This window comes from Hemicordylus capensis, chromosome 3 (genome assembly GCF_027244095.1).
Source record: "Hemicordylus capensis ecotype Gifberg chromosome 3, rHemCap1.1.pri, whole genome shotgun sequence".
Classification (NCBI taxonomy): Eukaryota; Metazoa; Chordata; class Lepidosauria; order Squamata; family Cordylidae; genus Hemicordylus; species Hemicordylus capensis.
In genome coordinates, this window is record NC_069659.1 from 149256854 (window position 1) to 149284798 (window position 27945).

Here is a 27945-nt window from a genome sequence, read left to right on the forward strand (position 1 = left end):
ATAAAATTGAAATCAACTTTACACAAACAACATTCTTCTTTCTAGCTGTCTCTTATTTAGGAAATTATATCTCAAGATACTGCATCATATTATTACATGATCATTCATCATAACTAGAATAATTTAATAATTTGAGATTCAGATTGTCCTATATATTCCATATGGATTTAAAAAAATTCTTCAAACACTGTTGTTTTTTGAAAGGAATTAAATAAATTAATGTCATGTTGTATAGGTGGTCTAACAGAAGCATCATTGTTCTAAATTAGCAGATATTTAACAGTGAAATATTGCTACTGAAAGTGAATATGCTTGTATTCTTAATTTTCAATCTGTTTTTCTTGACAGACTCACTTGTTTTTATTAATTGTAACTGATTGTAAGTAATTGTAATAATAGTTGTATGCGACTTTATATAGAAACATAGAAAAGTGCATATTTTAAGAGGAAAGGTTGCATTGTTAGGAGGAAGCCCCCCCAAAATCAGCCTTTTTTTTTTTTTTTAAGGTGAGTGTTTAGCTGAGATGAAAATCTGGGTGAGCTTTAAAAGTGACATATAGCTTCAGCCTTTTTAAAAACTGTGACATCAGCAAAAATATAAAAACATACCACTTGATTTATGACCCTGGGTTGCCTTTTGTTACACCTTATGTACTCAAACAACTGTATAATGGACTTCAATGTCATGGAGAAACGAGGGAAATATTTTAAACCAAACTGTTGTTATTGACAAGTTACGGAGAGGGTGCAGAATTGGAAGGCATTAAAATTTATGACCATGAAATCGTTTTTGCAGTACCACTTGATATATCGTACTTTAAATCAATACCTGTCAAGTCTTTTATGTAACTCTATGATGGTGTCATTTTTGTCTCCTACAAAAGATTGTAAAAAGAGAAAAACCTATAGTGTTTCATATTTATATCTAGCTTCTCAGCATGTTGTACTGGAGTAGCTATAATGATTGTCAGTTGTTAAAGTGTCATTCCAGGGTTTACTATTTTTATGTATATAAACATTATTACAGCTTATGGACATTTATCCAGACAGAATCCTGATATAAAGCCCATGGGTTACACCACACTGGCACCGGTAGCAGATCCTTAAAAATGTGCACATACACACACAAACCCACACACACACACCAAAAGACAAGGAAGTTTAAGGATCAATGCCAGGAGTCAGTTGCCATTACACTTTTGGGGATATGCCATTTTTGTTCTAAAGCTGGAGTGAGATGAGGGCATCTTATTGAACACAGAAGGCCAGGCTGGAAAGCTATTATGATCCAGAAGCTGTACTAATTAGCATATTTGACTGCATGCAATTAACATTATGCAAATTATTTAAACAAACTTAGTGAATGCCAAAGTAAAGTTGGAGGACATGTTGCACTAACTCAACAATATTCTTATTCCGACATTTGTACTCGCATTTGAGGATGGATCCTTGAAACAAGTTGATGCCGGTACAAGAAATTATAAAAGTTTGAAATAATATTGATTTACTATGAGTTATTTTAATGTACCATTTTCTAATCTGGTAGCATACAGATGGAGAACCACATAAGTGGAGTCAATGATCTGGTTGCTTTCTTCTCATACAAATGCCATTGCTATCCCACATTATTGGATGGTATAGTAAGAAGCCACAAAGAACCACCACACTATATGAAATGGTTCGAAGTACAGCTGATATACATTAGAAGTGATGACAAGTGGATGTATTTCTGCTTCTTGTGCTTTCAGTATAATGTCTGAAGTGGGAAGGTGCACAAGGTTGCAAGCTGTCGCATATTTGAGGTATTTCCCCTGCATGAGTTCCCCTTCAGAAGTGCCCCAGCAGAGAAAGCACAAGACATTGGTACATCAGCTTGCATCACTTTGAATAACATCCAGACCTGCTGTTACTTTTACAGAAAATACAAGATGGGATTTGGGTTCCAACATAAACTAACTGTCTGCACAAAACATGTCTCAGTATTAACATGGGACCCACAGAGCTTATGGTAACTATTAATGGCAAAACATTTAGTAACATCTTCTTGACATCTTAATACATCTTTCTGATGTTCCCTTTTAGTAACATCGTACACTGCAAAATAACATGTGTTTATTAGTTTTAAAAAGAAAATCGTGATAATTTTGCATGAGAAACCACATCTTAGAGGAATATTAAGACAGTAAATAGCATGAAGTTCTAACAGTTAAATATGGCTGATTTTATTACAGGTTGATTTTACCAACCATTGTCTTTGCATTTTGAAAATATTTGGTGAAAGTAAACATTGTTCTACATATAAAAGCCTCCTCATAGGAAGGGCCAGGCTTAGCCACGTTCTGTTAACTTTCATTACAATAAATATGTTGGTTAAAAAAAGATTTGAACGAGTTCCTGGCATCGAGACCAATGGCAGCACTGGTACATTATGGTTGTGCTGGTGCTACAGGGGTGATTTGTGTAGAACAGCTCTGCTGGATGAGGTCCAAGGCCTATCTAGTCCAGCATCCTGTTTCACAGTGGCCCACCAGATGCCTCTGAGAAGCTCACAAGCAAGAGGTTAAGGCATGCCTTGTCTCTTGCTGTTGCTCCCCTGCAACTGGTATTTAGAGACATGGTTCCTCTGAGGCTGACCTATAACCACCAGACTAGTAGCCATTGATAGATCTGTCCTCCATGAATTTGTCTAAGCCCCCTTTAAAGCCATCCAAGCTAGTGGCCATCACACATCCCGTGGCAGAGAATTCCAGAGATTCCACACACTGTGTGAAAAACTACTTCCTTTTGTTGGTCCTAAATTTCCTGCTCTTCAGTTTCATAGGATGACCTGTGGTTCTAGTGTTTTGAGAGAGGAAGAAAAACATATTTCTGTTCACTCTCTCTATTCCATGTAGAATTTTATACACCTCTATTATGTCTCCCCACATTCACCTCTTTTCCAAACTAAAAAGCCCCAGATGCTATAGCCTTGCATCATAAGGAAGGTGTTCCAGGTCCCTGTTCATCTTGATTGCCCTCTTCTGCACTCTTTTCAGTTCTACAATGTCCTTCTTAAGACACGGTGACCAGAACTGTATGTAGGACTTCAAATGTGGCAGCACCATAGATTTGTATAAGGGCATTATAATATTAGTATTTTTATTTTCAATCCCCTTCCTAATGATCTCTAGAGTGGAATTTGCCTTTTTCACAGCTGCCACGCACTGAGTTGACACTTTCAACGAGCTGTCCATCACGAACCCAAGATCTCTTTCCTGGTCAGTCACTGACAGCTCAGACCCCATCAGTGTATATGTGAAGCTGTTTTTGGGGTTTTTTTTTTGCCTCAAGTTGCATCACTTTACACTTATATACATTGAACCACATTTGCCATCTTGTTGCCCACTTGTCGCCCACACCCAGTTTGGAGGGATCATTGCTCCTCACAACATGCTTTGGATTTCACTACCCTAAATAGTTTAGTGTCATCTGCTAATTTGGCCACTTGGTTGCTGATCTATGTCTCTCTTGTAGCCCACTGTGCTCCCCCAAAATTTGTCCCTTAGGGTTGTCCCTTAGTTGTGACTCAGGGATGTATTCTCAGGAAGAACAATGGTCTTCAGATTGAAGGGGAGATTGACAAAAATCATACAACAGTGCAGTGTTAGCAGTACTAGCACTGGATTAGTCTGGATGTCAACCAGTGACTTCAAACCTTAGTTATTATATTGTATAAGATTTTAAGGAGATCAGAAAGTCCATATTAAAAGCTGATGACTTCACATCTATCTACAGTTATCATTGATTAATACAGTTTACCAATATACAGTCTAATCCTATGCATAGTTAGGTATGCCTGTTGCTACATAGGATTGTAGCCAGATCTCTCAGAGGTGACTATTAAGGCTGGAGGAAAGAGCAGGTGCTATATGTTTATGTTGAATGGTTCTGTGCAGGGGCATAGCCACCATTGGGCGACCGTGTTCAAAGAACCCGGGCCGCCGCCCCTCAGGGGCCACGCTTCACGGCTCCAACACGCCCCCTGTACCTAATGTCAGATGCGGGGTGGGGCTCATTTGGCTCCTGACCGGGGCCACACGGCCCCATTCGGGAGTTAAATAGCCATTGCTGCATTTGCAGCATGGCCAGGAGCAGATCTTCCCTGACTTAAAGGCAGGAAGGGCCGCTTCTGGCTGCACTGCAAACACAGCGGTGGCTCCGATCTAGCTCCCGAATGGGTCCACATGGCCGTGTTCTGGAGTTAGAGGGCCAGTACTGCATTCGCAGCGTGGCCAGGAGAGGCTCTCCCTTCCTTTAAGGCAGGGAAGAGCCACTCCTGGCCGCGCTGCGAATGCAGCGTTGGCCTGAATCTAACTCCTGAATGGGGCTTCATGACCCCGTTCAGGAGCCAGACCATGCCCCCCGCGTCTGACATCAAATGCGGGGGTGTGGCTAACCCCCCACATCTGATGTCAGACGTAGGGGGCAGAGCGAACGGGGCTGCAGCGGCAGCTGGACACAGGCCACCGCTGGTCTGGCTCCGCTACTGGTTCTGTGTTGTGGGTAAGTTTTTAATCTTGATTTAAAAAGTGATGCTTATGGCTGATTGGCTAATTATCTCCGGGCCCTGAACTGCCAGATTATCTTGCTCTCAGGGTCCAATGGCCTGCAAGGGTCCAATGGTCAGCCTCTAAATCATCCTTACCTGCTGTTACTACTTCTATCCCTCTAAATAGATGGGAATTTATGAAAAGGTTTGCTCATTCGGTGTAGTCTCTCATGCCAGAAGTATTACCAGTTAAGGACAGAATTCACTGACCAATCAAGTCCTTAAATCTATTCTTCATGCATAGGCACATTGAAATGAATGGAGATGACTAAATTGTGCAGTCTTGCTTTGAGTATGATCCAGATCTCCAATTCTAGGTCCAGCCAGTATTTTGTTAGTTTCTTATTTAAATTTATCTTGCTGAATATATAGCAGAGCTCTTAGAGAGGCAACCATATGGGCTGTGCCTTAAATTGTTGCACATAGTAGCCATGATAAACTAAGCCATTTGAGTGCAGTGGCTCACCATAAAGAGGGCGTTAATTTTGCCTTGCCAGACCAGATTCTGGAAGAGGAAGGTTTGCAGTGGCATGGTGAAACACACCTAATCCACACAGCAACATAATTATGATGATGATAAAAGCCATGACCTGAAGCATTTTTGATTACATACAAATTCTGACACCTTCAGTGGTAAGTATTCACAAGTTTTAGAAATACGGGCCAGTTTAAATCCATTATCCATTAAACCCCTGCTAACTTGGCAAAGAGGCACCTTTTAATGTGGTGATTCTCTTTATTTAGGAGGGGGAGAGTAACTGGCCCTATCCACCCCCAGCACAGTACCTCCAGTGACTGTTGCTGGTGTCTATCTTGTGTTTCTTTTTAGATTGTGAGCCCTTAGGGGACAGGGTTCCATCTTATTTATTTGTTTGTTATTTCTCTGTGTAAACCGCCCTGAGCCATTTTTGGAAGGGTGGTATATAAATTGAATTAATAATAATAATTAATAATAATAACTGAAGATACTAGCATGATCACAGAAGAAAACTATAGTCTTATGCCTTTGGGATACGCTATTCAACTCAATTATATTAAGGTGATTAAAGAATAATGAAAGGGTTGATTTTTCTCCCTTCTCCTGAATAGCGGACAGGATCCAGACTAAGTTAGCTATAACTAAGCTAAGCAACACTGAAATATATGAGACATGGCTAACTTAATTTCTATTAATTTCAATGGTTGATGTCTAAAAATATTCAGTAGTACTTTTCATGGTTTACTCTAAAGGACTACTTAATTTCAATAGGACTTCCATTGAGTAATTTAGTCAGGATGTGGATTTAGTCATGACTAACTTAGTCTGGATCCTACCCAGTGTTTAAATATTGAGCAGCAATTCTAGTGTACTTTAGTGATTATAAATACAATCTAGGCTAATGATTCCAGATTAAAAATCTGCATTAATATAAGTTTATGAGAATCTCCAAAACATTAAGTGAAATTGTGGAGAAAACCCAGTTGTTCAGCACATTGCCTTGATTGTGTGATGTAATTAAAACCAATTAAAATTAGTTTACAGTGCCTGACATCCAGACTAATGTTGTGCCATCGTGTGACAAGAGAGGGCCAATTTTTGACAACTCCCCTTTTCCTCTGACACCGTGTGTCTCCCAAAAATATGATTCTGAGGGCTGCACAACCATCAGGGACATATTTTTGTGATGCACAGTGGGCTTCTCAGGGAAGGGAAGATAGCTGAAAATTGTCCCTCCCTGCCTCTCACAACAGCGCAGCATTAGTCTGGATGTCAGCCACTGCCAGTGCTGGTCTGGATGTCAGAGAGTAAATAACACCCCCTGCATGTAATCAGGGATGGGGATGGCCTTGTACTCAGTGGCTGCATATTATAAAAAATGACACTGGAATGACCATGGCGGACTTAAAGGAAGCTGTCTGAGATAGGATGGCATGGAGTGCAGTAATCCATAGAGTGACCGAGAGTCGGACACGACTGAACGTATAGAGAGAGCATGTAATCTGGATTTTGTAGTAATGGATGAATACAATCTTTACCTGGTGGTTACTTTTGTTGTGTATGTAACCACTTGGTTAACTGGCTTGCTCTTTATCATCTTCCTGATTAGTGCGTAATCAGTGGTTGTATTCACCCAGAATCATGAAGTGTGGAATAGCTGCTTATTATTTTGTGAATGCAATTAGGAAGTGCTTTATTTAATCTGAAAAAGAAGATCCTGGTCTTGTGAACATCCTCCTCATCAAGAGCAGGTATTGGGATGAACGGGATCTATTCTATTTTTTGTGTCATTAACTATTAAGTGAATAGAAAATCCAGTTGTTCAGCACATTGCCTTGATTGCATGATGTCCCCTGCTAACTTGGCAAAGAGGCTCCTTTTAATGTGGTGATTATCTTTATTTAGCAGGGGGAGAGTAACTGGCCCTATCCACCCCCAGCACAGTACCTCCAGTGACTGTTGCTGGTGTCTATCTTGTGTTTCTTTTTAGATTGTGAGCCCTTTGGGGACAGGGAGCCATCTTATTTATTTGTTATTTCTCTGTGTAAACCTCCCTGAGCCATTTTTGGAAGGGCGGTATATATTATTATTATTATTATTATTATTATTATTATTATTATTATTAAAATAATTTTCAAGCAATTCAGGAATCAGAAAGGTCCATGTGAGTGCCTAAAGCATTCCTGAGCACACACAAGAAAGTGGGGGCTGATCTTTTTTCTGATGGTACCCCATAGTTTCATGGAGTCCCAGAGATCCCCTGATCTCTGGCACCTGTCAGGAGGTACATGGGGCTGCCACTGGAAGATAGGAGCTAAAAAGATTCTGTGCATGTGCAGAGCACTAGTGTTCTAGATCCCAATCATTGGCTTCAACAGGAGTGTGGCTGGGCAAAGGATGTAAAATCAGTAATTTTATACTATAATTTCAGCTTGACGGTTATACAAGTTCAACAAAACAAAAACACACCAAAAATGAGAAAGAGAGTAGACTCTTTGCTGAAGAGTGTCTCGTGTAATTCTCTGTATTCAGAATAATATTAATTTTGTTTGTTTTTGCTATTGTAGTTGTTAGATAAATTAGTGATCCTCAAGTGATTTTTCAAGCTGCATTTCTCCAGCAGTCAACAAGTACTGGATGCATTAGATTTTGGATGTCTTTCTTTTTATTTTAAACATATCTCTTATTAGATTAAAAGCTTTAAAGAGTATTTTTCCATAATAAAATCTGCATATCCGTACAAGTGTCTTGTACCTAACTTGAATGAGCTGTATCATTGAAATGCTGGTACTGTTGTTCTTTAAAGAACTCTATGATCGGTGTGTGGGAGCCAAGAAGTTGATTTTTATCACAAAGCTGCAATCTTTGTTATGTACCACATCTCATAGGGGCGCCTGCATGATCTAGCACACCAATCATGGGCAAACCGTCTGCGTTACAGGGATCGGCTGCAAGAAGCCTGCTGGTTGTGCTGTCTTGCCAGTACCCGTAGGTGTCATCAGGTGAGCAGGCAATTACTGGGAAACAAGCCAGAATATGAGAAAGCAACTCAAAGAAAAGACTGACAAGAAAATAACTATCATACCCTAATTAGCATATTGAGTTTTCCAACCCCAGCCCCTCATAATAAAAATGCAAACTATCAGGATTTTCCCCATTTACAGAAATGTATACATATCTGTGATGTGCAAATTAGAAAATAGTTTTATTCAAATGGGTGAAAGACTCTTCTAACCATTTGATTCCCATAATGCAGCAACTGCAGTTTTGTGCATAAATGCACACACATTTATGTACATCACTACAGAATGGGGAACTGAGCTATGTGCAGGTTTTCTGCCAATGTTATCTCTCCTCTGCATTGTAGGAACAGGAGGGTCTACAATACTGCACCCATAGTTTACACGGTACTTTCACGAATAATAAAATAGTAACACACATGGGTGTGACTTGTTGAAAGGCTTTTAAGGGACTAATTTTGCACTTGGAATTTTCCACCTGCTGTTTTACAGACAAAAGTAATTGCGAAATATTTTTCCGCATTTGGACGTTTCTGCTACTTCGCCAGTGAGCTTAAGCAAATGAGTAAGAGTCATGGCTGTGAAGCCCTTCTGTCTGATGATTAAGCAGAGACAATATCTTTTAAACATTATCTAAAAGTCGTACCAGTGAAACCCATTAGGGCACCCTCTCTTGACTGCTTACGGAGCCCCTCTTCATCTTGAAAATCAATATACACCAGGTCTATGGCCTGCAAGCCAAAAGCCTTTGCTGTGACAATAATTTTTTGCCTGGCATAAAGAATATCGTAGGTTTCTTTACTACTCGTTGAACCTGAAAAGAAAGAGCAAAATCAAATAGTTTTTAAATTTTGACTTCATTTTTAAAAATGTGGTAAAAGAATATGTATTTGACATGACATTTGTTTTCCTTTTGGAAAAGAAATATGGTGAACAGTTGAAAAGTTCTGTTCTCTAAATTTCTATGTAACAATTGTAAGAATGTTTTGTTGTTATAGACAAAAAACCAAAGGTGAGTCTGCAAAACTCTCCTTTTGAAATGTAAGGTTGAGCATTTTTGTCAAACTATAGGTCCTGAGAACAAAACTATTTAGGAGATTTTCCCTAGTATAAACTACGAAATGGATCTATTCCTATTAGCTATTTACTGTTATCTATTGTTATACCCTGGGAATCAATACTACAAAGATAGTGTTATGCATATAGTTGAACCAACTCACAGTGAGGCTCAAATTGCTTACTCTCAATAGCACCATGTTTTTTTGGTGGGATTACCCTGGAATAAGTGGTATGAGGAATACAGTTCTAGCTAAAAGGAGTTTAATTTTTTTCCATTACAGACTGATTATACACATTACTTGGAAGTAAGTTGACTGATTTAATAACAATTTCTTCAAATGTAGAATGTTAGCAAAAGATAAATGTTTACCCTAAGTCTTTAGATGGAAACTTTGAGGAAAATGATGGATAATGTCTGATATTTGCAAAAAGTATCCACAAAATCTGATTCCAAAGAATATATGATGCCTTCTACTCTATATATTCTTACACAAATACTAGAGCAAAAGAATAATGATCTCTAATGGGTATCACTTTTCACCATACAATAACCTTACATTGGATGAGAAATAAATTAAGGCTTTGTTCTTAAGTATTTAAAATATTGTTTCCTTTTATTTGACCTTATTGGAGCTGAACTTCATTCATACAGTTGTATACAGATAAACTAGATCAACAGGAGTATATGGCTATCAGAGGTAAATAAATATGGATAGAAGACTTTTATGTTCTTTTTGGTTCTTGGGAAATTATCTGGGTCTGAAGACAGGAAGACAAGAAGTGGCTGTTTTCATAGGGAAAGTCAAGGTTAAAATAGAATTAAACACTCAAGAGAACTAAAACTGAACCTAGAACAAATTATATACTGTAAGAATTCAAGACACCTAGAACAAATTATGTATTGTAGGAATTCAAGCAACAATAACCTTACTACAGATTAGCAAGGATTATGGGAGATAATGTACAGAAAGGCCTATTAAGGCAGTCAGTTAAGACAGCTAGATTCACTAGTAGTGGATTTCATTTTATAAAAAATGGCCACAATCCTGCATTGAGTTAGATATACTTAATAACACTGATTTCAATGGCATTGAATGTGACTAACTCTATGTAGGACTCTTGGCTGAATGTGTTTAAAAACAAAAAGGGAAACACCTATGCTGGCACGGAAATCTTCACCCCCGAAGACTACTGCATCCAAATGAAGGCCAACACGGGGTCCCCTTCTCAGTGTTTCTTCACAAACTGCCTTTAAAAGCAACACAAATGTTAGTGCAAGCAGCAGGTTGTCACAAATCATTTTTATTGTCCCCAAAATGTTAATATTTGAGCGAAAATTATTCCTGGGAGGAGGGGTTGTCAGGACTTCCCTGCATAGTTTTCAGCAGCAGCAGCAACAAAAATACATATACAAAATACATCCAGAGTATTTAAAACACAGATACAAATTAGTGTTTTTTTTAATTACTAAGCTTTTTAATGTACCAAGTACTTCAGAAGTATTATTAACAGTGAACACACTACTTTTCTCAGTAATATTTAACACTTGCATAGGCCTGCAATGCACTGATCTTTGGTTTAATACACTGATATCCAGTCAAAGCTACTCAATAGTACTACTCAGGTTTTACTCTATAAATCCTAATTGCAATAAGACTTTCATAGAGTAATTCAGTCAAGATGTCAGCCTCTGTAAGTGGAGGATGCAATCCCCTAAACACTTGCTGGGCAACAAGTTGCATTAATAACCATGTGAGGGGTGGGTGGGTGGTTCTTAATCTGGACTTTCCATCATTTATACTGCATATTCTCAAATAAAAGTAGTTAATTAAGAGGATATGGAAAGTGCAACAAGTAGCATACAAAATACTTCAAAAAGCCAACAACACTTCAAACTTCGGCAGGGTTTATATAATCTCAGTATTTATTATTATGTTTAAATGGAGATAGGTGGGACATTTGAAATAGTACATAGATGGCAAGAAAATTATGACCAGGCAGCTTTTGAATTGCTGTGCTCCTGCTAATACTCAAAGCTGCCGTTAGGGAGATGCCTGTTTGTTTTGAATATTATAATGAATATTGTCTATGGGTCTATATATAAGCTTCTATGAAACTTCTTGCACAAGGATATGCGATATGAGTTGACATTTTGCAGTAGTGACTTTACTCAGTCTTATTTCTTTGCAACTTGAGAGAGAGAAAAACAATTACATATAAAAAATAAAGTTAAACTAATGAGTAAGCTTTCCACTGAATGAGATGTGTATAATTAGCCATCCTTTACATTTAAGTTGAAAAATATCTTTGAAACACGCTGGATATTTTTATGTTGATCAATACAGTAGCTATGAGGGCCTCCGAGCAGTTCCTCAATAACACAAAACTTGTCCAGGAAACCTTGGCATAACTTGTGTGTGTACTCCAGTTTCAATTTCATCCTTATTATTATCTTTCCTCCACAGAAACAGACAGGCTTGGTGCCAAGAGAAGGAAGCTATTTGCATACATTTGATCAACGTCATATCTCAATGTAAAGATAGGGAAAGTAGAAATAACATTGATGTGGAGATGAGGAAAGAGTTCCACACACCTTAATACCATTTTCTTTATATATTGGATTGATCGTTCTTATTGTCATCACAGTAGAACACACGCTTCCCCCCCACTTTTTTTAAAGAACTGCTATTATTAGGCCTTGGGGTTTGTCATAATACAAGGACTCCCGAAATTATATATTTTAGGTCTACTTGAAAGGACTCGGTGAAGTCATCCATGGGATTTGCTAGTATATTCAAAAACATTCTATCTATATAGAATGTTCCGTATTTATTCAAGGCAAATATATTTTTATTAGTTTCCAATAAAATAAAATAAAATAGAAAAGCCCAAACACTAGTAAATAACTATTATGTATTACATGGAACTGGAACATCAATTAATTTTTTGACTAATTAATGCTTTCATATAAGAAATGCATACATCTGATATTGTAATCCAGTCTTTTCTTTACTTATCTAATAAATAATTAAGATATTATTTATTTAATGGTATCTATTATCTTGAAATCTAGGGCTTTATGCAGAAATGCCAGCTAAAACCATACTAATGTTTCTTACCTTAAAACTGAGCAAGCCCATTGCTGTTTCCACAAAAGGGATGAAATGAATAGGTTCTACAAGTGTTCGGCCTTTTAAGTGGCATGCAAATTTTTCTGTAAACTAAAATCAGAGTGTTATAAAGCGGGGAAATTATCAATTTTCGCTCCCAAAAATATCTATAAAACAGCGTGTCTGTCTAAACTTTGCACTCAAGTGGAATACAAACAAACAGAGAAAACAAAGCCCAGAACGCTAATGAAAAACCCCACCAAGCTTTGAAAGAAGTCTGTTCTGTTAGGCCTATCATTTAGAATGCCAGCGTTACTGTAAAGGTTTAGCTGCAAAAATATTTGCCTAACACCTATCACCCGGACTTAGTTAAATGCAAATCAGCAGGCTCTTAAAAACAAAGAAGTATTGATATACCTGACATTCTGTTTTGTTTCATGTCTGACACTGACACGGCTGTGAATGTTCCCCTGCTTTCCAAAGTGGCACCCACATTATTCATTACGGCACCGTTACCCTTTGTTCCAGGGGCCTTTTCTTCATAATTTTTAGCTTACCTAGGAAGGGCCTTAAAAAGGAAGTTTAATTCTTTGAAGACCAAAGCTTTCCAATTTTTTCCATGAGACCAGTTCACAGCTAGCTCTGAGCTGTCGGTGGGGTAGCCCAAATTCCAAAATCTATCATCTGGAAACATACAAAAGCTCTTGCACAGATTCCCCCCCCCCACTCCTTTCAAAAGGGAAGGGAGGGGGGGAAACACCTCTGTATATTGTAAATCTATTATGTCTGTCTAGATCTAGTAATGTGTTGGGAGATAAACATATCACAGGTACACTAAGGAAATTTCAGTCAATAAAGACGGGGAAAAAACCCTATGCACCAATTTTATATTTAAGGAATATTTAACCATTAATGGATATCAAAGGAAAGGGGAATTTTAATCATCTCCCCATTCAGTCTCAGTTGGGTAAATCATATCTAAGAGATTTGCATAAATATAAACCATCAAAGACTTTTCATCTTCAAAGGGGGTTTCAAGACCCTATAAGCTTTGTACTGTAATCATTGCAGGTCACAACCCTGCAGGAATAAGGCTGCTATGGCAACATAAAAAACTAATGCTTAAGGCTTAGCATAATATTCTGACTAATAGAAAGGAAACTCATTTTAAAAGCTGGCAGCCTATTTACCAGAAGCTGGATTAGAGGTGTTATTTCCCCTTTTAGCTCCCCCTAACTTCACCCCTCCCCAAAAGAAAGAAAAATCTAATCACTGAAATCTTTAAAAAGCTTCCAACCAATTTGCAGCAACTTTACATTAAGCCAAAATAAATCAGGCCTCTCTGCAACCAAATGTTTTGTGTACCCTCACTTTTGTGTGTGTATATCATCATCCTCGTCATCACCATTATCAACAGCATGATGATGTGGCCTGTCAAACCATTCTACAGACAGAATAGTCAGCCACAGAATATAAGGAATTAAGAGAGAGCCTGCAATTTAAATGTATGAAGTATACAATGCAAAACAACTAAGGGGGGGGGGAGACAACCCAAGCTTACGTATGCCTACTCTAAAGTAGGCCCCACTCTTTAGGGACTTACTTCTTAGTAAGTGTGCATAGGATTGCAACCTTAATCTAGCCAAAGGCCTGACTGAAGCAAAACATATAATAAAAAAACAATTTCAGCATGTCATTTTCTAGACTTGATAATTTTAAAAATTCAGCTGTTATAAACTGGTTAATGCCTGAAATGAAATCTTAAACAGCAACCCTTTTGTATTCCAAGCCATCTACAAACAGAAACAACATTGGTCTATTTATCTAATGCTTTATTTTAATGCATTTCATTTTGGAGCTAAAGGAGGGAGCTTTTAATCAAATATTGTTTCCCCTTTCCGTTTTGAGTTTAAATTTTTTTTATTAGCACTAAATACAAAAGGCAACTAGTAGAGAAGTTTCAATTAATCCCCCCCCCCAAAGGAGACAATTAAATGTTTCCGGCCTGGTAAAGTGTTCATTTCAGTGAGAGGGGGTGGAAAAAAAAGGAGGAGGCGAAAGAAAAAGAAAAAACAAAGATCAGGGAGGGGATGAAGTAGCAGGCCTTAGCAATTCTTTCAATTCCAGTGCACACCCGATAGTGTGTTGGGAAGAATGCCCACTGTTCAGGATTTGTGGGAGAATTGTCCCATGACAAAGGAGCGAGAGTTACGCTTGTTATAGTCCAATAAGCCATGCCAGTCAAACAAGTACCCATACTAGGGACAAAAGGAAAGCAGGAGATTCTCACACAAAAGAAAACAAGTAAGCCCATCTTTTAGTTGTGCATCAGTCTCCAGGTTCTATGCTTCACATAAATAAAAATCAAGGGAAAAAATAAACAGCAAAAAGCTTTCTATTAAACTAGCCATCTTAAAACAAAACAGACAGCATCCCTCAACTTGGTGCATCCTCCAGATGGAAAGGTTTAAGAGAAACAGATGCAGAGATTATTGTAGGCCAATACTGATCTATTTTCCAAAAAGAAAACATTAGAGATTAAAATCAGATATGAGAAAGGTGGGGTTGTGGTTTTCTTATATGTGAAGAAGATATGTGATATCTCATATATTATATGTGATACTTATATTAAGGTAAAACGACTGATGCCTTTGCTGGAATGGAAATATGAATACCTATCAAATTCCAGAGGCGTAGCTGTGTTAGTCTGTTGTAGTAAAATCAACAAAAAGTCTTGTGGGCTTGACTTTCAGATTTCATGCCATAATACATTTGTTAAACCTTAGAGTGCCACATGACTCTTCCTTGTTTTTGCGCAACCAGGAAGTAATGGCAATACTGAATGGTAATCAACACCAGTTCAATTTATTTTTAAAAACTGGGGGCAGGGCAGGGGAATAAATCTTTAGAGGCTGGCAAAACTGAAGGCCAGTTGTATAGAAAAGTGCAAAAATATTAATTCAGTTATTTATTGGTAATATTCTGTTTAGCCAATATTGTTTGGAGTTATTGTTTGGGGATTATCTTGCTTTTTTCTCATTATAGACTTTATATGAATCCTCTGTGTGCATTCAAAGTTGCCCCAAACTATGAAACAGCATAATGAAGCATGATGACTTTAGTGGTATTTTTCAGAAATAATGGTATCACTAAATAAAAATACCCCTCCTTAACAATTAAGACAATTATAGTATAATTAGGCCTATTTCAAAGTTTTCTTAAGTAATTTGACATGCCAACCATTTACATTTCAGGATTTTATTGGCTGAAAAGTCAGTCATGAAACACAAACACACCTGTCAGCAATTAAAAAGGAAGAAATAGAGAACTGGGCAGGAAATAATATCTGAGCTAATTAAAAACACTAGTTAAAAGCTTCCTGTTTGTTCTTCTAGTTGCCCTAAGGAATGACCTTTACGTCTTCTCCTCACTATAATTTTTTCATATGTTGCTAAAATGTTTCCTTCATCTATCCATAGTTTCCTACAACTTCCAGGGCATGTACCCTACACATTTACATGACAGTCAGTAAGGGCTGTGTGTGTGTGTGTGTGTGTGTGTCTGAGTGAGAGAGATCGAGATCGATCTTAACTATTTTTATTTTGACTCAGTGATATAATAGTGTATGAGAGAAATGTAAGTAAAATTAAATAATGCTTTGTGCAGAGGTGCAGATCCCGCCCCCTGCAAGTATTTGTGGAATTCCCCCTTCATTTTAGTGATTTCCCCCGGACAAACCTAAAAAACCCCATATCTTCTCCCCAAAAGTGTCTTTCTTCTGCTTCAAACAAAATTGTGAGGAATTGCTACTCAGGCTTCATCTCTTTGCATGAAGAACACACCCCTGGCTTTGTGTGTGTTTTGCATGCAATTCCAGTCTATACTTGGAACAATTACGCTCTGAAAGTTAGTTTTGAAGCTAAATTCCAATTTTGCTTCATGACACAGTTCTAGTTCATTTGTTCCAGTGGCTCGTTTGAAATTAGACCAAGACTTTCATCTAAAGCTATGAGAATAACAAATCTGTATTAACTCACCCATCTTATTTCTTCTACACTTTCAACTTTTGGTAGCATCAGGCTTGTAGGGAGAATGCTGGACTTCAAAATGACCTTTATATCTTCTTCAGCAAGACTACTGGACACTGAATTGATCCTCACACACTTTTCAGTCTGACCAAACTCAAATTCTTCTAGTGCTTTCACAGTTTTCATTCTTGCTTCTGCCTAAATTTTGAAAAACAAAAACAAGTAAAAATCTAAGCCTACATTTTATTATAAACTTAATAATTTGTTTGTTTTTTTACAGAACAGCACGGTAATCTAAAAGTCACCGCCTTAAACATAAGTGCCTAGCCACCACATTATAAGTTCAATGGGCTTAGTATTTTCAATAGTCTTCTAAGGTATAATGAGGCACAGATCTGTTACCACTTTCCAGATAAACATATGTACAATTAGTCAGTAACAGAGTTGTGCCCATGCTGAAAAGCTGAAAGACACAATAAAATTAAGATATAATTCATCCAATGTATTTGCATGAAAGTAAGATTATTGTTGGTATTATTTGTATAATTTCGATTTCTTACCTGTCCATACATGGACTTACTAATATGTTTCTTTCTTTATACTTATTAACCCATAACATAAAATGTGTATAAAAAGTTGAAAATCCCCCGAGTAAAGAGAACACCCAATATTCCAATATTATATTCAGAATTTACAATACATCCTGCATCAATGAGACAATAAAAAACCCAAACACATCTTCTCCAGTTGATACAGATTATATGAAAACACTGAAATATTGTGGACCATATCGGAATATTTGTTTTCTGAATAGATTTGTTGAAGTAAAACAGCTTATTGGGCCAAAGACAGCCAGAAAGCAAGCAAGCACTTGGACTCTACTTCCTGCCAATTTCAGTTTCAAAACACAAATTCCTTCAACTTGGCAACGGCCCTTAACCAATCCTCTTTGTCAAATGAACACTTATCAAAAGCAATTTCATTTGTGAAGAGTTTTTATAGTACTAATAAAACTTTAAAGCTTCTGACTGATGAATGTTTTAAGGGGGAGTAGGCAGGTTGATAGATACCTATTTGATTTGACCAAAAATATTTATCAAGGAAACAGGCAAACGAAGAAGAAGAAGGAAAAAAAAATCAAAGTTAATATGCAGAGCAAAACCAATCTGTTAGACAACACATGCCATTAGATTCAAACCAGACAGATTCAAATCTGGCCTTGTGCATAGAAGCAGAAGAGGTTGCAAAATGTGGTCTGATTTAGACAGTGTGAGGAAACAGTAGCTTACAGTTGTCAGGACTGATCAGGATAAGGTCTCTAAGACCAGTTTAAGACAGCTGTAAGATGTACTCATTTATGAGACCAATAATTAGGATAAGTTTCAACAGAAGACAGTGATGGCCCCTCACCAATGTGAAAGAGGCAGAAAGTTAATGACACTCAAAACAATAATCAACTTGGAACTACCACCCATGTATCCCCAATTGCTGGCTTTCATATGTGCTTATCAGATGGACAGAGAGGTAAAATTAGTGTGCACAGGCTGATCAGGATAACAGGAGTGTCATTGACTAGAGTTTAGGATGCATATATATAGGAAACAAAATTAAAAATCAATTTGTTGCTAATGAAGACATAAGCTGAAACAAACAACTAAAATTTGGTTTCCTCTGATTATCTCTGTTCCCAGTCATTTTCTTGTGTTGTGTGTGTGTTTTATAAAAACTACTCTGGCCCTCAAAATGGTTTGACATCCAGACTAGCACTATGGTGTTGCAACAGTACTGACCTCCAGACTAAGGCTGTACCATTGTGAGCAGTGTTCTTTCTAAGAGGGATTTGCAGATGTTGTTGACTACAATTCTCATAATCCCCAAGCAAAAGCCATTGCAGCTGGGGATTCTGGGAGTTGTAGTCAAAAACATCTGGGCATCCCTCTTAGAGGAACACTGATTGTGAGAGTGGAGAGAAATGGCAATTTTTGATAATCTTGCCTTCCTTCAGAAGCCCATGGTGTGACATGAAAATATGTACCTGAGAGTCGCACACCCCTCAGTCTGGAAATCAGCAATATTGCACCCATGCAGTGCTAATCTGGATGTCAGCCAGCATTACTGAAGATCAATGCTTCTTGCTTTCATGGATGGTGGAATCTTATTTGGCATAAGAACAGCAATGCCTACTTCTTCTGAGACAAAATGTTCCAATGTGCTAGGCTGCTTCAAGCAAGAGGCGAGTTGCCTTCTATTAACAGATTAAATCACCAAATGATAGCATAGTCCCGATTTTTAAAATACAAAAATGTATACATTCCACTCCCCCACCCCAAGTTATGTTAAAAGTCTTCTAAATTCCCTTACTCATAAAGGACAGATGATGCTTTTCTAGATATAAAATACTCAAATCAAAGTCTCTCTGAGGTGGTAAACCTGTGTCTGGGTCATACAACTGCAGACTGCTGGTGGAGTTTCATAGGACTGAATGCCCTTCCATTCAACAACAACAACAAATCCCTAAACAAAGAAAAATAGAATATCACAAAGAAGGTTCTAGTCTAGTCTTTCCCTTGGCATATAAATATTTAAAGCTGTCACCCAATTAAAGAAAAATAAGTCCTATTCACACACTATGTTCAACACTCATATGAGTATACAGTACATCCAGGTACATATCTGTATACAGGTACAGTAATTCACATGTTATGTTTAACACAGGTATAACAGTACACTTCCTATCTGTACCATGCTTTTGAGAGTCCTGTACCCACAATCACTCTTAAATTATATGCAAGTACAGTCTTTCACATAAAAACACATACAACTGTACAAACATCTGTAAACTCATACAATTTAATGTCCGAATAAGGCTAAAGTAAATTAATTCTCTGGGTTTTTGCCAATCGATTACAATTGCATACATCTGTATGAATAAAATTAATATTTCTTTTTAAAAATGAGAACAGCATACTTGTTATTTAGATGATGTGCAACCTGTGGGTCCATTCAATCTCATAAGAGGCAATCTGTGCATTGTTCATTGCACTGATACTCATGTTCATTGCACTGATATTCATGTCCCAAACAGATCCAGAAACACCCCATATTTCTTGGAATTTCTCACACTTCCCTCGCTTAAGGTCGGTCAATTTTCTTTAGGTGACAGCAGATTTCTTGTCAGTCTTCCTTTGCTAATACTTATTTTTAAATGCAAATCAATTGTATGATATTTGATAAGAACATGGGTGGTGAGGAAGTAAAAGCAGGGCAGAGAGCTGGTCAGAGAGGACAGGGGAATGAAATAGTAAAAGGGAAGGGGGACGATTAACAGGGCATGTGTGGGTTGTGGAGTGACCAGTTTCAATCTTTCCTGTAGGTATGTGTATCTGCTATAAATAAGGAACAATTTAAAATGTGAACAAAAAAACCCGAAGAGGCATTCTCCTTTCTCTCTCCTGCAGGAGGGAACACCTGCCTTTTGCAGTTTTTGTAAGTATTTGTATTAAAATAGTTAAAATATGTTTTGCAATATATTTAATTGGAGGCAATGTTTAAGTCAATCCAAAGTGTTTAACTTCTTTATCTGTTTAATTAACAAAATGTTGCAGCCCCCTACCAGGATTCTGTAATATTTTTGTGTGAAGGAGCTTTCCATCAGATGAGCCTTCACCTGTAATCAGTAGTATAACCCAGACACAGATTTCCCACCTCAGCAAGGAGGAGGCCTCAGGCAGTAGCTGTTAGCAATTTTTATAACTCAAATATGTCCATCCTTTGCTACATAGCTCTAAATAACCAACCAGCAACCACGTTATTCTTCCACTCCATATTTCAATAGCAAAATGTGTTACTGTGAGAGATAATATACTCTTGCCATCTGTTGGGTGGGGAACATAACCACTACATGTTAGCTCTGTTCATTTAAAGAGAAATAAGATCCCTTAGCAACAACAATGTTCAAAGGAAAAATAATCACACTGTTGTTTTCTCAAAGACAACTCTTTCTTCTAGTATGCCAATAACATGATTAGGGGTTTGTTTGTTTGAAATATCAGGATCATAAAAGGCTATAGGTAAGAAGATTCCAGAAACTCCAGTCATGTTTAGCAAACAAGATATGTGTCCTGCACCTTGTCTGGTTTCCTTGCCTTTTCTCAGAGATTACTGAATTGGTAATTCAGTGTGTGGTACATATGATATGAAGTGAATTTGATAAAATTCACATCCAAATAACTTGAAGCCATATTCTTACATTTTTCAGCGTTGAACAAACTCTGAAGTTTTTTCCCAACTAAAAAGAGAAGCAGCAGAATTCTTTTTAAAAGTGTATGTGTTCCTGAACTAATTCTTTGTGAAATCTTACTTAGAGTAGGCTAGTCTTCACCACCTATCAGGAACTTTCTGTCTATCACCACCACCTATCAGAAACTTTTCTTTTCTACTCCTATAGGGAGTAGATTTACGTCCTTCCTATGAAGTTGCTTGCCTCCATAATATGTGCATAGAGGAAGTAGAGGAGAGATTTTGAATACCTGCATGACATAGCTCAGAGGTTCCCAACCTTGGGTCCTCAGATGTTGTTGAACTACAACTCTCATCATGGCTTTTGGCCATTGTGACTGGGGATGATGGGAGTAGTAATCCAGCAGCATCTGGGGACCCTACATTGAGAGCCCTGGCAGGGGTGTAGCAAAGTTGAAGTGGGCCCAGAGACAAGATTTTAAAATGCCCCCCCCCGAAGCTCAGCTCATGAAGTAAAGAAATCTTAAATGAGGCTGAATAGTGGTAACAAAAAGCATAGTAAAATATATTTATATACCTATGTGCCACAATAGAACATCATCCTAAATTTTTTTTTTAAGGTTTTGTGGATGATGCAAGTCATTTAATGGTTCTAGAGAAAGACATGCTGTTCTGGTAGCTCCAGGTCTTAACACTCACATCAGTTTCCGAGCATGAATACAACCGAAGGAAGTCTGGGCGAGTGCATGGCTGGGGGAGTCAGTCATGTGACTTGCCTCTGGGGGGGGGCCAAGGCAGTGGGCCCCCAGAGAACTGTCTCCCCTTGCCCTATTATAGTTACACTCCTGGCCCCTGGTGTAGCAAAACTTACTCCTTGTTGAGAAAAAACCTAAACCTATTTATATTGTTATTCAGTGGCTTTTTCTTCTAGATGGGAGCTCCACAGAAGATATGGGAATCATCCTTCCAGAAGGTCATCCTCCTTCAGTGTAATACTGGATGGAATTTTTGAGTGTGCAGACTATGCAAATGGGAAGCTCTTAGGTGTGAGCAGTGCATGTGAACTGAATGCTTGCCAAGTTCTGGACTGGACTGATACTCAAATCAGAGAGGTTTATTTCCAAATAAATGTGTTTAGAATCAGTTCCTGGAAAATCCCTAGAGATATACCTAATGCCCATGTTTGCCCATGAGTACATCAAGTTTGCCCATGAGTACATGGTCTGAAGCACACATCTTGGGCCAGTCATACTTGGTCTAATCTACCTCATAGGATGCAAGCAAGCCTGGGCAATTTGGAGAAAGGATGAGATGCAAATGTAAATAAATTCATTCCATTCTACTCTATTTTTTCTATTTAGCTACTTTTATGCTGACAGGCTGCCTTATTTATTTATTTTCCATATATTATTTATTAATGACTACATTTATATCCTGCCTTTCTTCCATGATAGAATTCAAGGCAATATACTACATGTAGTTCCCAAGCAATCTCCCATCCAGGTGCTGACCAGACCAGAAGACTTGCTTAGTTTCAGCAAGGTTGCTGCATCATGACCTTGGACCTTCTCTATGAAGGGCTTATCTATCTATCTATCTATCTATCTATCTATCTATCTATCTTTGCAAGTACTGTTTTTGTGAGTACTGTTTTTGCAAGTATCCCCGAAACAGCTGCTGTGTACAGGAACGGGTAGTTTTGCTGTACAGTTCCCCCTATAGTGAGGGAGAAGCTTCTCCAATTGCTGCTACCTCCTGATCTCTCCTTTGCTCTGTAACCTCCCCCCACCCCTTTGCCTTACCTGTGCCTCTTTTGAAAGGCCAGGCTGCTGCACAGCTACACCTTGCTGCTAGTGTTCCACAGCCACAGCCATTTCCACTTGCAGGGGGTTGGGCCAGGGGGAGTGGTGCCATGCGCTCAGCAGGGCAGTGGGACCAAGTACCACCTGTCGTACTGTAAAGTGTCCCCAGTGGTACTTCTACCACTGGTTGAAAAGCACTGCCACATTACTAAAATTTCATGCTAGGCAATGAGTAATGTAAAAATTGTCTATATTTAAATGAATTTGTGTATGTAAATGTGCAAATATTTCCCCCTTTCTCTGCCAATGCCAGTAGCTCTTATTACAATAATATACACAAGTGTACAAATCACTCTGGGCTCCTTGGAGGAAGAGCGGGATATAAAATGTTAAAAAAGAAAGAAAGAAAAGTGTCAGATCTGAATTAAATTAGTCTACGTTCTCCCCAGTATATCTATGCATATATATAGCCAACCCAGAACTTTTATCAGAATAGTTTATATTTTAGAGTTATACATGTATCTTGTCTAAACAGATAAGTAATCTAAGTGGTTCATTCCTCAGGTCAGATCACTGCAAGTTAAACAAATTGGGACGATCCTATGAAAAGTAGCATCCAGATTCCATATAGCCTGAGCAGTGAATAACTATGGATTTAAAAAGCAAGATCAAAGAACTATTTGAGATTTATGTGGTAAAATATTTACTTATAATCTGTTCTAAGGGATGCTTAGCTATGTAAACTGATACCAATCATCATATTAATACCTTCATTTTAATATCTAATTCTGAACTGATGAGAAGCATGGGAGCCCTGTAATTTCTGTTACCAAATGGGAGAAAGATGGTGATTTCACCCACATAGGCACTGCTGATAAATCAAGCATCACCACAACGAGCAGACACTGAAATTAAAGAAGAGAATATGTGTGCAGTTGGTTCAACTGGCATCCATTAAAGCTAATAACTAATCATCTTCACAAGTTGCTAGCTCTGAATTATCAAATCTGCAAAGAAAACAACATCCGTCCACTTTTACACTCCAGTGGAAGAGGTGGTCCCTCGCAGCGGGGCTGCAGAGACTCGCCATCTGGAGAATAAATCGAGTGTGAAGTACAGTATAGCTTGGGACCAAGCTCCGTGGCAGCAGCTCAGCAGTTAGTTCATTAGTTCCAAACTTCTAGGGATTAGAGTGGTCTCAGTTCTACTGTCGGATAGGATAAGACAGACAGAATATGAGACTGGTGGCAGAAAGTGACAACTAGGACTGAGATCCTTAGGCTGCCAAGTATAAGTATAAATACACCTAAACAAATACCTTAAATAACAGCTTTACTACAAAAATGTCAAAACTACCAAGTATAAGTATAAATACACCTAAACAAATATCTTAAATAACAGCTTTACTACAAAAATGTCAAAATGTGTCTGAATTAGCCCCCGTCTTTTTAAACAAAACAACCACTAACAGTTATGTCAATGAAGAGGAGCCTCCACTCTTTAATGAAAAGAGGACCCTAGAACTTAAAAGGGAAATAAAAACCAAAACATTAATATAGGAATGGCTTGATAAAGATGTCGCTATTGATCTTTTTCTTTGCTAGACTAGAACAAAAGGAGAAGAGTAGCATTTTCTGCTTTTAGATCCAATCTAATGTGCACAATTTTTCTCTTGTCGTAGTTGCTCGAACCAGAACAAAAATGCAGCTGTAAATACTTCCTGGCTTATTGGAGTTGTATTTATTTATAGCTGCTCATCTTTCTCAACAACGTATCAGGTTTTGTGACTATACATAATCCAAGCGCTAATATAAATGTGGAAGTTCTTCTCCTTTCTAATGCTGTTAAAAGAAAATGAGAAGTTTGAACTATATGGAGAAGATGTGCAGGTTTTAAAAAGGATAAAAATATTTATCTACATCACAATTTTTACAGTGATACATGCAATAAGGATAATAAAGCACATCACACATTAAATGTGCTAAAAGTAATAAAGTAATGTAAATTAGAGTCTAATTGAATTGGGGTACTAAGCTCAAATTATTCCACAATGCACCATCCCAAGACTGATTAATTACAGTACCTTTCAATTCATGAAATGTTAAAAATCTGATCTAGTACAGTGTCAAGCAGATTGCAGCTTCTGCATGATAGTTAAGGGTAACTCCGTACATTTCACATGGCAGTAGAAAATTAATTACTGTAGTCGCAGCCAGAGTTAGCTGTTTTGTGACAGTACTGACATGATAAAACATGCAATTATGATTTAATGTTAGTCCCCTGTAGTGGTTTGTTTTTGCAGCCTGACACTGCTGATGCTTTTGTGTCTTGTCTGTAACAAATGCCACCATACTCTGGATTTCGGTTTCCTTTGTCAAAGTCAGCCTACATATTTCCTAAGGAGGGTCATTACTCTGGCAGGATTAGTTTGTGCCAAGGGAGGCACAAGAGGCTGGCACCCCTTCTCCAAAATACCAGTGTCTAAATGGTCAGGTCATTTTGTTTTGGATTGCCAACTGAGAACGCGATTGGGTCAGAAAATCATTAGGGGGGGAAATGAATGAATACACAGACATATATCAATTTATTCTGAAAATTTGTAGGGAAGTAATAGTTTGTGGTGGTTACTGCCTTCACATTCTAAACACACATTCAAAAGACCAAAGCTGAACTTGAGACCCTGTCCCAGTGAAAAGAAAAACAGATTTTTAAAAATGAAACCCTCATTCTTCCTTTTATTTACTTCCTCATTTCTTTTAATGGATTTTTTAAAAACTGTGAGCCCTGTGTTTTGTTCAGCACCAGGTCAACTGATGACTGTCACAAATTCAGAAAGATAGGCATCTGATTGAAACCATTTCCCACATGGTTTTATTAAAACCTCCTCTCTTAGTTATTTTGTACTTAAATAAATCACCAAGAGGAATTATTTTCATTTTTTCTTTAAAAAAATATTTTTACTTAAAAATAATAATCAAGCACACATCAAGAACCAGTGCTGAAAATAAAAATGGAATGAAAGAGAGAAAAAGCTCCCTTCCTTACATGGTTGCTGCTGGCATAGGGTGCAGATAAACACACAATAAAATGTATGTCATGATATGAGGTAAGTTATGCACATTAAAGAGAGGAAGGGGAAATGATACACAGCATGTTGTTTTCTATATTCTTTTGTAATGTGTAGTTCCATCCTGATCAATGCATCTTGGAAGCAATAAGTATTGGAAACGATAACTTTCTTCAGTTTCCCTTTGGAAGATGCAAGCTTATTTTCAAAAGCTTGCAAAGGCTCTTTCACACTAGCACTTTGGCATCTCTTCCTGACATGTCCCTTCATAAAAACACAGTACTGTTTCTCTATACTTTCTCTGTCTGTAGTGCCTGCTTCCCTCTGTATGGATCTTGTACGCAAGCCAACTACTGCAGTAAGTAGAAGCTCAGAGTATTTTGAACATTGCTTTAAAAAGTGAGAGTTTGTAATCTAGAAGTTTTTTTGTTGCCTTTTCAACAAACTTTTCAATGCACTCAGCACCTGTGCTTCTGTCCCAGTGTAGGCTGTTCATACCTGAAATATTAGTATGGTTGGTGTATGGGAAGTACAAGTATAGGAAGCTGTGCAGGAAGATGAATAGATCGTACCACCACTAGGCCAGTGTTACTGAGCAAGAAACAAAAGGATTGAAGGCAAGAGACAGAAATATAAAGAAAGAGATGGGTGATTTAGGCCTTGTAGCAATCCCCAGAAATACATGCGGCCACACAGCCATTAATTACACCAGGCCATAATTCTTACTGGAGACCACTACGTGGCCTAGCCTACACATGTCCTCCTTCCTTTCCTCAGTTTTTATGAATTAATGGGCATTTCCTGACTGAGACTCTCAGTCACCGAGACACCTCAGTCACTTGTTTACAGTCTGTAAACTAGTAGCAAGATCTACCTTACCATGAGTTATGGCCAGCAGCTGAGGCCTGGGATCAGCCCTACACCTCTTTTTTTCACCCACTACATAAAAAGGCAGGATCTTCTCTTTATTGATTATACTGAAGTTTCTTACTGTTTTAACATATCGACATAAGTGAGATCTGAAGGTCAAATAGTATTGCTGACCAGTTTGAATGAACTGCTGGTTGATGCCACCGATATTGTGATGACATCAATAACATTACAGAAGCTGTAGGAACTCTCAAAGGTTTTATTGAAACAAAAAGTGTGCTTTATTTGTTTTATTTGTGCTATATTTGTTCAAGCACAGCTCTTTATCAAGGATAACATCTATATAACCATTCTCACTGTGGAAGTACCACCTATTAGATATTTGACTAATTATCCACGATGAAGAAGTGTGCTCAGGATCTAAAAGTCACTTCCTACTTTAATATCCTCTTTGAGACATCTGCAACTTTGCTCTTCTGTGATATTCTTTTGTTATGCCTCTGCTTACCTTTCTATACTGGCTTCCGTTCCTATCCATGTCCAAATCATACAAAAGCTTCTTGCCATTACCTTCAAAATGCCCCATGCCCTTGCTTCCCTTATCACTCAATTCTCATATCCCTGTCTGTGACTTTAGCTTATCCAGCTCCAGACCATCAGCCATGCAAAGGTCACATCCGACCTCAAATGATGCCGTTTTTTCTCTTTTACTGCCTCTTATGCCTGGAATGGCTCCATTGATTCTACATCTCTTACGTTAGTCAAGAACTGCTCAAACTCACCTTTTCTATAAAGCTTTTAGCACAATAGTCCCCCTACATTAATTTCATGTAAATGAAATCGTTGCATATCCATTTCCCTCTCGTTCTTCTGTTGTCTATATAAATTGTAAGCCCCTTGCAGCAGGGACCTATTCTATCATACTTTGTAAAGCTCAAATCACAGAGATGGAATAATAGCAATACACAGATTTCCAATATTAACTTATAACTTTTGTTAGGGAGACACAGTAAGCCAAGCATCTATTCTCATACATTAAAGTTGTTAACATGACAGGGTAGGGAAGACAGGATTGCTTTTACCTCCCCCCCGCCCCGCCAGACAATCTTTTCACTTCCTTGGGCTGCACAGCCTGAGCGCCCACATGAGTCATGCTGCCAGGAGCAGCACGGCCATCTGGAGGCCGGGGAACACAGCCTGGTCTCCATAAATCCCACAACACACTGTGTGAGGAGTGCAATGCATTGGGGGATTTCCCTGCTGCCAGGCACTCTAGCCACCCAGCTCTGTAGCTGCTCTGCCTTCAGGCAGCCTGAACAGCCACACAACTGGGGACTTGCGCCCTTCTAACTCAGTAAAAGCCCAGGGGGAAAACTCGGGCTACCTGGTGGGGCAGTGCTGGGATTGGGTCCGATCCCAGCACTGCACACAAGCAGCCCTACCCGAGTAGGACTGCTTGTGTGAACAGCCCCATTATATTTATTTTAATCCCACTGCAGAGCCCGATTCAAATACTTGATGCACTGTCACAGAAGTGCTTAAGAATGGCACAACACAAAACATTTGGTTATGCTAGCAAGACAGGCAGGCACTTCAGAACAATTTTCCAAGTGCCATTATAATGGCACATCATATGTAAGCAACAGAAATGAAAATATTTAAAAGAACACTTTATAAAAATGTT

At 38.2% G+C, this 27945-nt stretch overlaps 1 protein-coding gene across 5 annotated transcripts in view; it reads right to left on the reverse strand.

The window, feature by feature from the left end:
• The window catches only part of CLYBL (citramalyl-CoA lyase), a 330208-nt gene that overhangs the window by 24606 nt on the left and 277657 nt on the right, over window positions 1-27945 (reverse strand). For 3 of the 5 annotated variants that reach the window (XM_053304757.1, XM_053304755.1, XM_053304756.1), the window contains exons 3-6: window positions 16293-16481; window positions 12265-12366; window positions 10301-10394; window positions 8733-8900 (exon numbers count right to left, since the gene is read on the reverse strand). In XM_053304757.1, the coding sequence (XP_053160732.1) occupies window positions 8733-8900; window positions 10301-10394; window positions 12265-12366; window positions 16293-16481 (553 nt within the window). Of the gene's footprint in view, window positions 1-829; window positions 876-7825; window positions 8084-8732; window positions 8901-10300; window positions 10395-12264; window positions 12367-16292; window positions 16482-27945 lie in introns of all 5 variants that reach the window. The other 2 variants (XR_008318450.1, XM_053304758.1) reach the window with 2 other exon arrangements.